At 44.8% G+C, this 13,972-nt stretch overlaps 1 protein-coding gene across 2 annotated transcripts in view; it reads left to right on the forward strand.

Annotated features, from left to right (window-relative positions):
- The window catches only part of PUS7 (pseudouridine synthase 7), a 289,815-nt gene that overhangs the window by 199,942 nt on the left and 75,901 nt on the right, over positions 1-13,972 (forward strand). For both annotated transcript variants that reach the window (XM_063927033.1, XM_063927034.1), the window contains exon 12: positions 9,875-10,001. In XM_063927033.1, the coding sequence (XP_063783103.1) occupies positions 9,875-10,001 (127 nt within the window). The remainder of the gene's footprint in view (positions 1-9,874; positions 10,002-13,972) is intronic.

The raw sequence follows: 13,972 nt of genomic DNA on the forward strand, positions 1-13,972 counted from the left end.
TGACGTTTCTTGAATTGCATGTAATAAAGTCTCATCGGGTAAGAGACACCCCCTACTGTAAATTCTTCTATTTTACTTGCACCCTTTGTGCACTTACACATAGCACAAAGGCCACATCTATAAAACCCTATACTTCTAATACTAGTCCTCTTAGGGGCCTCAATTGAACTGTGTACTAACTTGTCCTTAAGCGATTTGGATCTTCTGTAAATAAAATCCGGCTTAGATGGTAACAATGGACCCAAAACAGGATCTTTACCAAGCACCTTCCAATTACTTTTCATTATAAATTCAATTTCTCTATATTGTGAATTGAAATTCGAAATAAAAGACCACTGGTAATCCTTTTCTCTAGGTTCCCTTCGATTAGTACCCTGTATTAAATCTCTCCTATCCACAGCTTTTGTTTTCTCCTGGGCTTTTGATAAGACGTCCTCACTATAACCTTTCTCAATAAACCGATCATGTAATTCACTCAGTTGTATATCGCACGTGCTCAAATCAGTGCAATTGCGTTTAACTCTTAGAAACTGGCTATACGGAATCCCATCTAGCCAATGGTCGTGATGTTGGCTAGCCCTTTAAATAAAACTGTTTGAGTCGGTAGGTTTACGGTATAATTTTGTGTTCAGTAAGCCATTCGTTATATAAATACAAAGATCTAGATACATTATCTCATCCCGGCTCAAAGTAGTAGTTAGTCTAATATTAAATTGATTAACATTAAGCTTTTCGATAAATAAATCTAACTCCCTTGAGTCCCCATTCCATACAAATAGTAAATCATCAATGTAGCGACGCCATAGCACCAGGCCCGCCCTGAGCCGCTCTCCATGCCACACTACCTGTTCTTCCCAGGAGGCCATGAAGAGGTTAGCATAGCTCGGGGCGAACCTGGTGCCCATAGCAGTCCCCACACGTTGAAGATAATAATTGCCGTTAAAAACTAAATAATTATTCCTTAATATAAATTTAATGCCATCTAAAATGAAAACCTTTAAATCCACGGTATAGTCAGATGATTCAAGAAAGAAAGATACTGCCTCTATACCTTTATCTTCTTCTATAATTGTATAGAGTGAAGACGCATCAGAACTCAGAAGTACGAAATTATCTTTCCATTCCAATTCATCCAGTATAGTCAAAAGCTGTCCTGTATCTTTCAAATAGGATTTTGTTTGCTTAACTAGGGGTTGTAAATAGTTATCTATCATCATTGAAAGATTAGAGGTAATGCTGTTCGTCCCCGATACTATATAGGTCTACCTGGTGGGCGGACCGGATCCTTATGGATCTTGGGTAAACAGTAGATGGTGGGGATTGTAGGATGTTCAATGTTTATAAATTCAAACTCATCCTTTGTTATAACACCCTTGGACAGTGCTTCTGTGGTCCATCTACATAATGATTCACTGATTTTTTTAAAGTGGGGTCTACTTTTATTTTTAAATAAGTGATCCCATCACCAAGTTGACGGTCTATTTCAGCTATATAGTCTACTTTATCCATCAATACAAGACCACCCCCCTTGCCAGCTGGCTTTATGATGATACTCTCATCACTCCTCAGGGATTTCAAGGCAAACCATTCTTTTTTGGTTAGGTTACACTTCTTACGTTTCTTTCTTAAAGTCTGTTCAACATAGTCTAATACAGGGGTGGGGAACCTTTTTTCTACCAAGGGCCATTTGGATATTTATAAAATCCTTCGGGGGCCATACAAAAATTATCAACTTAAAAATGAGCCTTCCCCCAGTAAATATGCCCCCAGTAGATATGCCCCAGTAAGTATGCCCCCAGTCACTTGTTATGCCCCATTAGATATGCCACCAGTTAGTTGTTATGCCCCCTAGTAGCGACGCTTACACTCGCACATTAAAAGGAAAAAAAAAACAATACTCACCAGCCCCGCTCCTGCTTCTGGACCGTTGTCCTCCGCCTGGCCACTCACTCCTCAGAACTATGGGAGAGAAGTCATGACATCTCTCCCATAACACCGCACAGCAGCACATGCACACTGCCAGAGCCGGAAGCCAGAGCTCAGGAGTGAACTCCTGCCTCCGGCTGCTACTGAGGGTAAGAAGCCAGGCGCCCACTAGTAACAAAATCTCAGTGGGCGCCCGGCTAGGTGAGCCTGGCCGGGCCGGATCAAGTGGCTCTGCGGGCCTTATACGGCCCTCGGGCCTGAGGTACCCCACCCCTGGTCTAATACAAGTTTGCTAAAGCAGTCAATAAAACAAGATTGTCCGAACATATCTATAATGTTAAAAAGGGATTAGACACTCATACAGTTTCCAGACATTATAAATTGATACACGCATGCAAACCCTGCCACTTTAAATCCTTTTGGGGTATCCAAACTGGTAATCCTACCCCACGCAATAAGGAAATTGACATTGCATTATCCAAAACTGAGATGAAGTGTATTTATAAACTAAAAACCCTAGTACCTGCAGGTCTTAATACCGATTTCGAACTCAAATGGTTTTTATGATGATAGTTTTAATTTTTTAATTATTTAAATAGTGTATCTCTTCTCTGGTCTTAAAGTGAACATCTTTGCCCGTTTTACTTTTTATTCTTTTCATCTTTTAACTGAGGTGGTTTGAATATCGATATTCTTGCCGTGTTGTATAATTCTATATTATCTTTATTATGTTTTTTTATATGTGGAGCTATTTATGGACTCCTTTGGAGTCATGGACTAGAAACCGAATGTGGATCGCTAATAGAACTGAATGGAACGCATAGTACGCCCATTGCTGACCCGCATACGTGATTTCCGGTAATACGGCTTCCGGGACGGGAGTGGAACGCAAACGTCATTTCCTGCGCCACGGACCTGTTCAGCCGGACGATCCACAGCTGTTTTTCAATTTAGAATTAGGCTGCTATTTAAGGCTGTGAGCGTGCATGTCCCATCACACTTCTGATGAAGGATTTATTATCCGAAAGCGCTTAAGCCGGGACTGTTCGTGCTGGACTGACTGGGGATTCGGAGGATATATCTGACAGCGTGGGGGCATCCCCAAGTAACCGGGACTTGTGGTGACTATACATCTATGCTGCTGGCTGTTGTCTCCTGTAGTCCCTGATGTCCATGCAACACCTCTTTGTTTCCATGTTGGTTTTTAACCTGTGTTTGTGAGTGTTTTTATTAAAATATAGTCTTTAAATCCCACACAGACGGTATTGCACTACTGCTATTTCTTATTTTAAGTGCCCATTGGAGTATTCACGTTTTGCATCTTCATGAAGTGGAAACAGTCATATACAAAGTCTATGGTTTCTACATGCAAATATACCATCTATGCCATGTGAGTGGGACCAGTAACCAATATAAGATATACCATTTGGTTTAATTGGATTACACAATGTTTTGTGTCCTTTTGTCGTCTTTTTAGTATCCATATATATGGAAGGTGTATTGTTATTTATCTGAAGTTTGGATTACTGTATCAATCCACCATTGTGTAAGCTAACCTTAATACATGTCTCTAGAAGTGCTTAGTCGCGCCACTTTTTCTCACGCTTTCTGTGTTTAGCAGTCTACAACAGATGCCTGGGTGCAGAAAGTGGTATCCCTAGGTTATGCTTTTGACTTCAAGAAGCACGCTCCTCTAATTTTTTTTTTTTTTTTTGTACCAGCCCGTCTCTGGTAGAGACGAAGGCCAGGGCTTTGCAAGAGGCATTTCAGAAATTGCTTCAGTCAGGGGTAGTCATTCCAGTTCCTCCTGCGCAATGAGGACAGGGGTTTTACTTCTACCTGTTTCTAGTTCAGAAACCAAATGGGTCATTCCGGCCCATACTCAATCTCAAAGTGCTGAACAAGTACATTTTGGGTTCCTCGGTTTCATATGGAGACGTTATGTTCCATCATTTTGGCCATGGAGCCAGGGGATTATATGGTATCCCTGGATATACAGGATGCTTATCTACATGTTCCATTAGCACTGTCCTATCAGTGCTATCTCAGGTTCGCTATTCTCCAACAGCATTTTCAGATCCAGGCTCTACCTTTTGGGTTAGCCACAGCCCCCAGAGTATTTACCAAGATTATGGTGGTAATGGCAGCTTATCCCCGCCAGCAGGGGATAAGAATTTTTCCATACTGTACTTCAACGATCTTTTCATCCTGGCACAGTCTCAGGAATTGCTCCTATGTCATCTGGAACAGACAGTGACGTGTATGCAAAGGCAAGGGTGGCTCAAAAATTAAGGGCTGTACTGGATTCAAGTCTTCAGAGAGTAATCTTACCTCTGAACAAGATATCCAAGGTTCAGTCAAGGATTCAGGACTTGCTACACAGTCAAAAGGTATCCATTCACGCAGTAATGCGTGGGATGGGATTGATGGTGTCGATGATCGACATGGAGTATGCACAGTTCCACTCGAGGCCTCTGCAGCATCTGATTCTTGCTAAATGGAATGGGTTACATCAGATGATTAAAACCCAGACTATGGTTCTTACAGTAGAAGTAAGAAGGTCATTAGCCTGGTGGCTACAGATATCCCATCGATGAGGGAGGTAAGTCACATACTAAAGTGAGCAGAACTTCATCATCCAGCCTTGTCCGCAGTGTTCGTTCCGGGAGTCCTAAACTGGGAAGTTGATTTTCTTAGTCGACACGCCATTTAGGCAAGCGAATGGGCTCTACACCCGGGGGTCTTCCAGACCCTAGTAGACAAGTGGGGGTAGGCAGAGATAGATCTTATGGCGTCCCAGCTGAACAACAAAGTTCTCACATACGTGTCAAGAACAAAGGATCCCAGAGCGATCTTTGTGGATGCCCTGTTGGTGAGTTGGGACTTTCATCTGGCTTATGTGTTTACTCCAATCACCCTATTACCCAGGGTGGTGAGAAAGATAAAGCAAGGAAAGGGTGCCGTGATACTAATAGCTCCGGCTTGGCCCAGTAGGCATTGGTATACAGATCTGCAGAGAATGTCGATGGAAGCCCCACTCCTGCTCTCTCAACGTCCAGATCTACTGATGCAGGGTCCTTGTTATCACAGACATCTGGATTGCCTGTCTTTGACAGCGTGGCTCTTGAAACCTCTATCCTGAAGTCAAGAGGATTCTCTCAACAGGTCATTCAAACAATGCTCAGAGCAAGGAAACCCTCCTCAGCTCGCATTTATCACCGAATGTGGCAAACTTATATTCATTGGTGCAGGGAACGGAAAATGGATCCTAAGTCTTTCAGAGTTTACAGGGTCTTAGCATTCCTTCAGGCAGGAATGGATAAAGGTTTGAAGGTGGCTTCCTTGAGAGTGCAAGTGTCAGCATTGACTGGTTCCAAAAGAAAATTGCCAACTTACATGATGTGCGTACTTTTTCCAGGGAATGCTGCACATTCAATCTCCTTTTGTTCCTACTACAGTGCCTTGGGACTTAAATTTAGTCCTAAAGGCACTTCAAGTTGCTCCATTTGAACCACTTAATAAAGTGGATCTTAAATGGTTGACAGCTATAGTTCTCTTTCTACTGGCCATGGCGTCAGCTAGAAGAGTATCAGATTTAGGGGCATTATCATGTCGTTCCCCATTTCTGATATTTTTTTTTTCCAGATAATGCAGTTCTCAGAACTAGATCTGGGTATCTTCCCAAGGTGGTATCTAAATTCCACCTTAACAAAGAAATTGTAGTTCCGGCTTTCCAGGTACCGGGCATTTCTGCGGGAGATACATCGCTGGACGTGGTCCGTGCCTTAAGAATGTATGTGGATCGTACCAGTGCCATCAGAAAGACAGATTATCTCTTCATTCTCTACGGATTTCACAAAAGAGGATGGCCTGCTGATGAGCAGACACTGGCAAGGTGGTTTCGGATGATTTTAGAAGCATATTCTCAAGCGGATCTCCCTGTATCGGCTAATGTGTCTCCTCACTCTACTCATAAGACAGGTCCATCATGGGCGGCACAACGTGGTGTTGCAGCAGAACAGATATGTAAGGCAGCCACATGGTCTTCCATTAACACAGGCATTCCCAACCACGGTCCTCAAGGCACACCAACAGTGCAGGTTTTAGTGATATTCAGGCTGTAGCACAGATGGTTAAATCAAAATAACGGAGCTACTAATTAAGTCACCTGTGCTGAAACCTGGATATCACTAAAACCTGCACTGTTAGTGTGCCTTGAGGACCGTGGTTGGGAATGCCTGCATTAACCCATTCATTAGACATTATGCCATGGATACCTTTGCCTCTCATGACGCTGAATTCGGCCGAAGGATTCTCCTGTCCAATCAGGAGCGTCCCCACCACTAAATTGATTTGGGAAATCCCAATGTTATCCTGTGGATAACCTGTGGACCCTGCCAGAGAAAATATACATTATGGTAAGAACTTACAATTGATAACTGTATTTCTCCTAAGTCCACAGGATCCACCGGGATCCCACCCTGACACACTTGATTTGAAGATCCTTTTACTCACTAACCTCTTCCTTGTACGGAAGGGTGTGTATGTGTGTTCTTCTCGCCTGATTAGGGCTATCTATGATGCTCCTGCTTTGAGCTTTGGAATACAACTGATTTGCCTGAGCCAGGAGGTGGGGATATATGGACGGTCCCGTTGCATGCTGGGAGGCCGAAAAGCTTTCACAGATTGGTGCAAATCCGCTGTCGCTTAATCATATCCCAATGTTATCCTGGGGATCCTGTGGACCTAGGAGAAATACTGTTATCAACGGTAAGTTCATACCATAACGTATATTTTCGGTCTCACAGATTTCGATCCAAGGCCAGAGGTGCCTCCAGTCCGAATAGAGGCACCAGAGGTAAGTCCAGAAAACCTGTCAGCACCAGCTCTCAGGAACAGTCCACCGGTTCTGCTTCCACTAAGGACTCAGCATGACGGTGCTCACCCACCCTGAGGGGATCTCGACTGCGTCACTTCAGCCGCGTCTGCTAGACTCCCTTCCAGGATACCTGGGTCAGAAATCTTGTTTCTCAGGGCTACAAGCTGGAGTTCGACAGTACTCCCCAACGATTTTTCAAATAAAGCATACCAGCTTTGGAGGATATGCAGGTTAAGTTGCAACAGGCCATCCTAAAGTTAGTCCAGTCCCACATCATTGTTCCAGTACCAATACCTCAACGCAGCAAGGGGTTTTACTCAAACCTGTTTGTGTTGCTGAAACCAGATGGTTCGGTGAGGACTCATTTTGAATCTAAAATCCTTGAATCCTTACTTGAAGGTGTTCAAGTTCAAAATGGATTCCCTGCGAGCAGTGATTGCGGGCCTGGAAGAGCAGGAATTCATGGTCTCCTTGGATATCAAGGATGCCTACCTCCATAATCCGATTTGGCCGCCTCATCAGGCGTATCTGTGGTTTGCCCTGCTGGTCGATCACTTCCAATTCCAGGCACTGCCCTTCGGCCTGTCTACAGCCCCGAGGGTATTCATGAAGACGATGGTGAAGATGATGTTCCAACTCCGGGTCCAGGGGGTCAGTGTTGTCCCTTATCTGAACGGTCTTCAGATAAAAGCACGATCCAAGGAGCTTCTGTTGCTTTATATCGACCGCACTATCCATCTTCTGTCGGACCATGGGTGGATCCTCAACTTACAGAAGTCCCACCTGGAGCCAACTCAGAGGCTCCTGTTCCTGGGGATGTTGCTCGATAGTGTGACCCAGAAGGTGTTTCTATCAGAGAACAAGGCGAATACACTTCAGGAGATGGTCCACATGGTGCTCAGACCTACTCGAGTGTGTGTTCATCTTTGCATACGCTTGTTGGGAAAGATAGTTGCCTCATATGAGGCAGTCCAGTATGGGAGGTTCCAGACAGTTTCAGTTGGATCTCCTAAGCAAGTGGTCCGGATCGCATCTACAAATGCTCCGGCTGATTCGGTTGTCACCTCAGGCCAGGATTTCCTTCCTGTGGTGGCTACAGTACTCCAATCTCCTGGCATGCTGGTTTTCGTGATTCAGGATTGGACCCTCCTCACGACGGATGCAAGTCTACAGGGATGGGGAGCTGTCACCCAAGGGGTGACGCAGTTCCAGGGCAGGTGGTCAGCCCACGAGGCCCTCCTTCTGATCAACATTCTGGAACTTCGGGAGATCTACAATGCTCTGCTTCAGGCCTCTGCTCTGCTCAAGGATCACACGATCCAGGTACAGTCGGACAACACCGCAGCAGTGGCGTATATCAATCGTCACGGAGGGACAAAAATCAGAGCCTGCATGCGAGAGGTGTCAAAAATACTACTCTGGGCGGTAAGAAATGCAAGAGCAATGCCAGCCATCTTCATTCCGGGTGTGGACAATTGGGAGACGGACTTCCTGAGTCGTCACGACTGCAGAGTTTCACTTGGGCTGTTTCTTACGTTTTACTGCAGGCTGCTGAGGATAAGGTCTTACGTCTGGGTTCCATTTAAGGTCAAGATTTCAGCCCTTCCAGAAGAAATTGGCAGTGTTGCCAGAAGTTCAGACCTTCTTGCAAGGGGTACTACACATACAACCACCTTTTGTGCCGTCTACGGCACCCTGGGATTTGGATGTAGTGTTGGTATTTCTACAGTCCTCCTGGTTTGAACCTCTGATGACGGTACAAGACAAGTACCTCACGTGGAAGACTGTGATGTTACTGGCCCTGGCTTTTGCTCGACATGTCTCGGAATTGGGGGCCTTATCGTGTAAAAGTCTGTACTTGGGGCCTAATTCTGAGTTGATCGCAGCAGCAAATTTGTTAGCAATTGGGCAAAACCATGTGCACTGCAGGGGGGACAGATATAACTTGTGCAGAGAGAGTTAGATTTGGGTGGGGTGTATTCAAACGGAAATCTAAATTGCAGTGTAAAATAAAGCAGCCAGTATTTACCCTGCACAGAAACGAAATAACCCACCCAAATCTAACTCTCTCTGCAGTTGTTATATCTGCCCCCCCTACAGTGCACATGGTTTTGCCCAATTGCTAATAAACTTGCTTCTGCGATTAACTCAGAATTACCCCCTTGGTCTTTTACGAGGACAGAGCGGAGCTCTGAACTAGACAGCAATTCCTGCCAAAGGAACTTCCATCACCACTATTGCCCAACCGGACAGCCTTAAAGCACCCACCTTTTGGATTCAATGAAGTTAAAATTCCGTCCTTGGAAAATGGCCTTCCTATTGGCAATCTGCAAAGCTAGGAGAGTTTCGGAGCTAGGTTTTTGTAGGTCCCAATTCTTTATCTGCCATAAACACAGAGCTATTCTTAAAACCAAACTTTCTTTTTAGCTTAAGGTGGTCTCAAAACTCCATCTTAATGTGGACATTGTAATACTGACTTTCGACCGGAAGAAATCTCCAAAGAAAGAGCCCTCCACTCTCAATATTTTGGGTCTTTTTGGACCTATGCTTATGCAACCAGGAAATAGTGCAGGATGGATTAACTGTCCTTTTAGGGTGTCCACAATAAAAGGTTGGCCTTTCTCAAACAGACAATTTCCAAGTGATTTACTTAATTAACTCGCCAAGTTTACATTGGGGCAGTATAGTGGTCCCCAAAAATGTGAGGATGTAGATTGGCAGGTACGTATTGAGCAATACAGCATGAGGTCTCTGTTGAGCAGCTGTGCCCTGCGGCCACCTGGACTTTAGGGCCATCTCAACAGGTTTAATACTTTACCATTTTGTATATACAGTGCATCGTATGTTTCTTGGGATGACCCCAAAATATCTGATGTTCCTCAAAGTATAAATTAAGGGATTTAATTTTTGTACAAAAATCAATTTTTTTCTGCAAAATGTTTAAAACTTTTAATCATGAAAATGGAGAGACTAAATTTTACAGTTTGAGCTACAGCTACTTAATATCCATATTAGGGTACGAGGAAATGTGTAAAACACATCTTTTAAATTTACCCTTTTTAATTTTAGATACCTAGGAACAACCGGCTAATGTATATCCACAGTTATCAGAGCTATGTGTGGAATAACATGGTCAGCAAGAGGATTGAGGAGTATGGACTTAAAGTTGTTCCTGGGGATCTTGTGCTCAAAGGAGGTAATACTTGTGTGTGTTAATAAACATAAGGTCTAAGAGAGACTATTTTCTCTAATTATTTTCATGTGTGTGGTTTTTTGTTTTTTTTTAAATCAGTTTATTTATTTTTTTTATGTGTCTTATAGTCCCTTGATTGCTTAAATTACCTCCACTTTTGGACTTATACTTGTGAGATCAATGATCGTATGTGCTTAAGAACTGCTTAGGTGTATTTATGGTTTATTTTTTTGAGAAGTACTAAAATAATGAAGGACATTTATGAACAGTTGCTCCTGTGTTACCAGCGGTCATATTAAGAGCCCTATTTATCTCAATTCTCATTTTAATATGGACTTGATAAATAATTTTTGCGTTAATTCACAAAGTGAAAATTAATGTTTTCCCTGGAATTTAGTTTTGCGTTCTTTCCAGGACACTGGCTCCAATAAGAGACTATTCCAGTGATGAACTGATGTAGAGTTATAGCTTACAGTATCACTCCACTTCCTGGTTCATGTCCATCGCACCATGTGCTGTCGTTAGCCGGCAAAGGTGTTCTCTGGGACAGACGTAGTGGGACTCGGAGGATCCCTCGCTGGTAAAATTTGCTATTTGATTAGCGTATAGGCTAATGCCATCTTCAGAAGAAGGAAATAATCCTATTTAATGCTCTAAGTAGCATATTATCTATGTCTGGTTCCCAGTTCCATCTTTTCTGTCGCTATCATGACTATAGACATGCTATATACTGAATCATATATACAAGGCACTGCAAGCAGTGGATTTACGTAAACTACATAATTGTATTTGCAAATATATATCTCTCCACTGGTGGTGAGCCAGGACCGTGCTCAGTCAGAGGAGACCTATGACATTGCTGGCCCAAGCAGCAGTGTGGGGCGGTCTGCGCATGCGACCAAGCTCTAAGAGGTTACAAGGGGGGAAAAAATGTCGGCACACTGGTAAGAAAGGAACTGTCTTTGGCCCTCCATTTATGCTGAGTAGTAGTGTTCTTTAACTCTGCTCAGCCTGATTAAACTAAGATGGCCATGGAGCCTTCACTCAAAAGCCATATTAATGCCCAGACAAAGTAAGTACTCTTTAGATGGTCACTTAAGTATGTCTGATAAAGTTAAGGATGGTTAGTAAATACTAGCATGTTTTAGCTCTGCAGTGTGCCCCCAGCAGTTTTTCACCCTAGGAAGAAAACATGTAAGAAGAAACACCTTACAAATATGGACAGCCTGTGCTAAATCTTTTACTGCGCCTCCAGATCTGATATGTTGTAGTGATTGTGTGCAGGGTCTTGCGCCTGTTAGTCCGTCTAGCCAGCTGCAGGAGCTTATACAATGGATGCAACAAAATCTTTTGTCTCTAAAGAGGAATTCTTGGCATAGCGAGAGTCCAAAAGTTATAGGTCCCAGAGAAGCCTGGATTATGAGAATGGGATAACGAATTTGCTTTACAAGATGGAGTTGAGGATAGCTCTAGTAAGGAGTCAGGAGAAATTTGGGAGACTGTAAAGAAACTGCAAGAGTGATAAAATTGATCTGTAATTTAAGTCTGGTGTGGCTATGGCCTCCATCTCCAGAATGTTCGGACTATGGAGTTCAGTTATGTATACAGATTTAGAAAAAAAGCATTATTGAGAAATTTGGAAATTATGCAGAAGGCTGTGGAATATCTGTGCGGTCTATGGCTACCTGTATGCAGGGCAGTCGAGAGCTGGGCTGGGCACAGGTACTTTTCAAGGGGTGTGGCCTAATCACAGGAGGTGTGGTCATGTACTTTTAGAAAAAAATACTGAAAAAATTGTATTTTAAGCACCTCCATGGCCACACTGCAGCCCAGTACACAGCAGAGTGTGCTGGGCGGAGGAGAAGAGCTGCTGCTGCCAGGTAAGGGGGAAGGGGCTGGGCCCCTACTTGACCCTCACTGGGCCGCTCCATCAGACCTGGGCCCGGGTAATTTGTAACCCCCCCCCTCAACACCACTGCCTGTATGGTCACAAGAAGAGCCTTGTGGTTGTGCTTGCGGGCAGTAGATGCACACTGCAAGCATTGATTAATAACCGTACTCTATGAAGGCTCACTGCTATTTGTAAGCGCACTGGATGCAGTGAAGCAGAAAATGACGGGAGGTAGGTCTACAAGACTGCCACAAGATAAGTGGAGCAGAAATCCAGTGTCGTCTTCTAAACAGCAGTTTAAGAAAGCCAGAAGTTATAGGCCGGGTCGACAATAAAATAGAAGATACTGTTCATGGATGACATTTTTAAATTCGACACAATTCGACAGTCACATACCCTCCCGCCGGGACCCAAATTCGACATATTCAATAAAAAAACGGATTCGACAGTCCCGCAGCGAAAAACGGACCAATTGACGGATATGTGCGTCCTGGATTCGACTTTTTGGACGGCACAAAAATGATTAAAAAACCCAGAAAAAAATTGCGTGGGGTCCCCCCTCCTAAGCATAACCAGCCTCGGGCTCTTTGAGCCGGTCCTGGTTGTAAAAATACGGGGGGGAAATTGACAGGGGATACCCCGTATTTTCACAACCAGCACCGGGCTCTGCGTCCGGTCCTGGTGCCAAGAATATGGGGGACAAAAAGCGTAGGGGTCCCCCGTATTTTTAACACCAGCACCGGGCTCCACTAGTCAGAGAGATAATGCCACAGCCGGGGGACACTTTTATATCGGTCCCTGCGGCCGTGGCATTAAATCACTAACTAGTCACCCCTGGCCGGGGTACCGTGGAGGAGTGGGGACCCCTTAAATCAAGGGGTGTCCCCCCCTTTAGCCACCCAAGGGCCAGGGGGGTGAAGCCAGAGGCTGTCCCCCCGCATCCAAGGGCTGCGGATGGGGGGCTGATAGCCAAGTGACAAAATAGAGTATTGTTTTTTGTAGCAGAACTACAAGTCCCAGCAAGCCTCCCCCGCAAGCTGGTACTTGGAGAACCACAAGTACCAGCATGCGGGGGGGAAACGGGCCCGCTGGTACCTGTAGTTCTACTACAAAAAAAATACCCAAATAAAAACAGTACACAGACACCGTGAAAGTAAAACTTTATTACATACATGCCGACACACACACCTATGTTGACACGAGGTTCGGTCCACTTCTCCAAGTAGAATCCACGGTGTACCTGAAAATAAAATTATACTCGCCAAAATCCATTGTAACTGTGTCCTGTTCTTTTTTGTAATCCACGTACTTGGCAAAAAAAGAAAACGCATTACACGGACTTAAAGGGGTCCCATGTTTACACATGGGACCACTTTCCCCGAATGCTGAGACCCCCCGTGACTCCGGTCACAGAGGGTCCCTTCAGCCAATCAGGGAGCGCCACGTTGTGGCACTCTCCTGATTGGCTTTGCGCGTCTGAATTAGTAACCCTCCACCCCCTCCATACTCCCAAAGGTACCTCAGTGGGTTTTTTTTGTGCCTCACAGGGAAGTCCCATGTGGAGGATTCTCCACAGTTTACTTCTATTTTTGTCAAGGTTTTTTTTTGTTTTGTTTTTTTACACTTAATCCTTTCCCAGCTTATTAAGAAGCTTGGGTCTGGGATTGTGGAGGCTGTAGACTGCAGCACTTGGCTTGTCGGCGCTCAGGAGAGGGGCACCGTCATAGACCACAATCAGCAAAGCGGATTTCAGCCTGAGGCTGCAGAAGGAGCTTGACAGAGCTTGCGGAGAGAAGTCCCGTCATAGCCTCCTCTACTATCAGGTAATGAGCGGCAAGGCAGCTCACAGTGCCGCCGCTCACTTGCTGTGACATTGCTGGGGGACTCAGAGCGGTCAGCTCATGCTGCTGCTGTGCTGTGTTTCTTCATTATGTGCGGCACCTAGCCCAGCCGCCGCACGCCTAGCTGCCGCCGCTGGGTACCTGCCGCCTCCCACCCGCTTGCAAGGATGTACTGCCACGGAGAGCTTCCAGCTGCTGCGGCTTCCCCACACTGTGCTCGCCGCCGCTTCCCGCCTCTCCCA

This window comes from Pseudophryne corroboree, chromosome 6 (genome assembly GCF_028390025.1).
Source record: "Pseudophryne corroboree isolate aPseCor3 chromosome 6, aPseCor3.hap2, whole genome shotgun sequence".
Classification (NCBI taxonomy): domain Eukaryota; kingdom Metazoa; phylum Chordata; class Amphibia; order Anura; family Myobatrachidae; genus Pseudophryne; species Pseudophryne corroboree.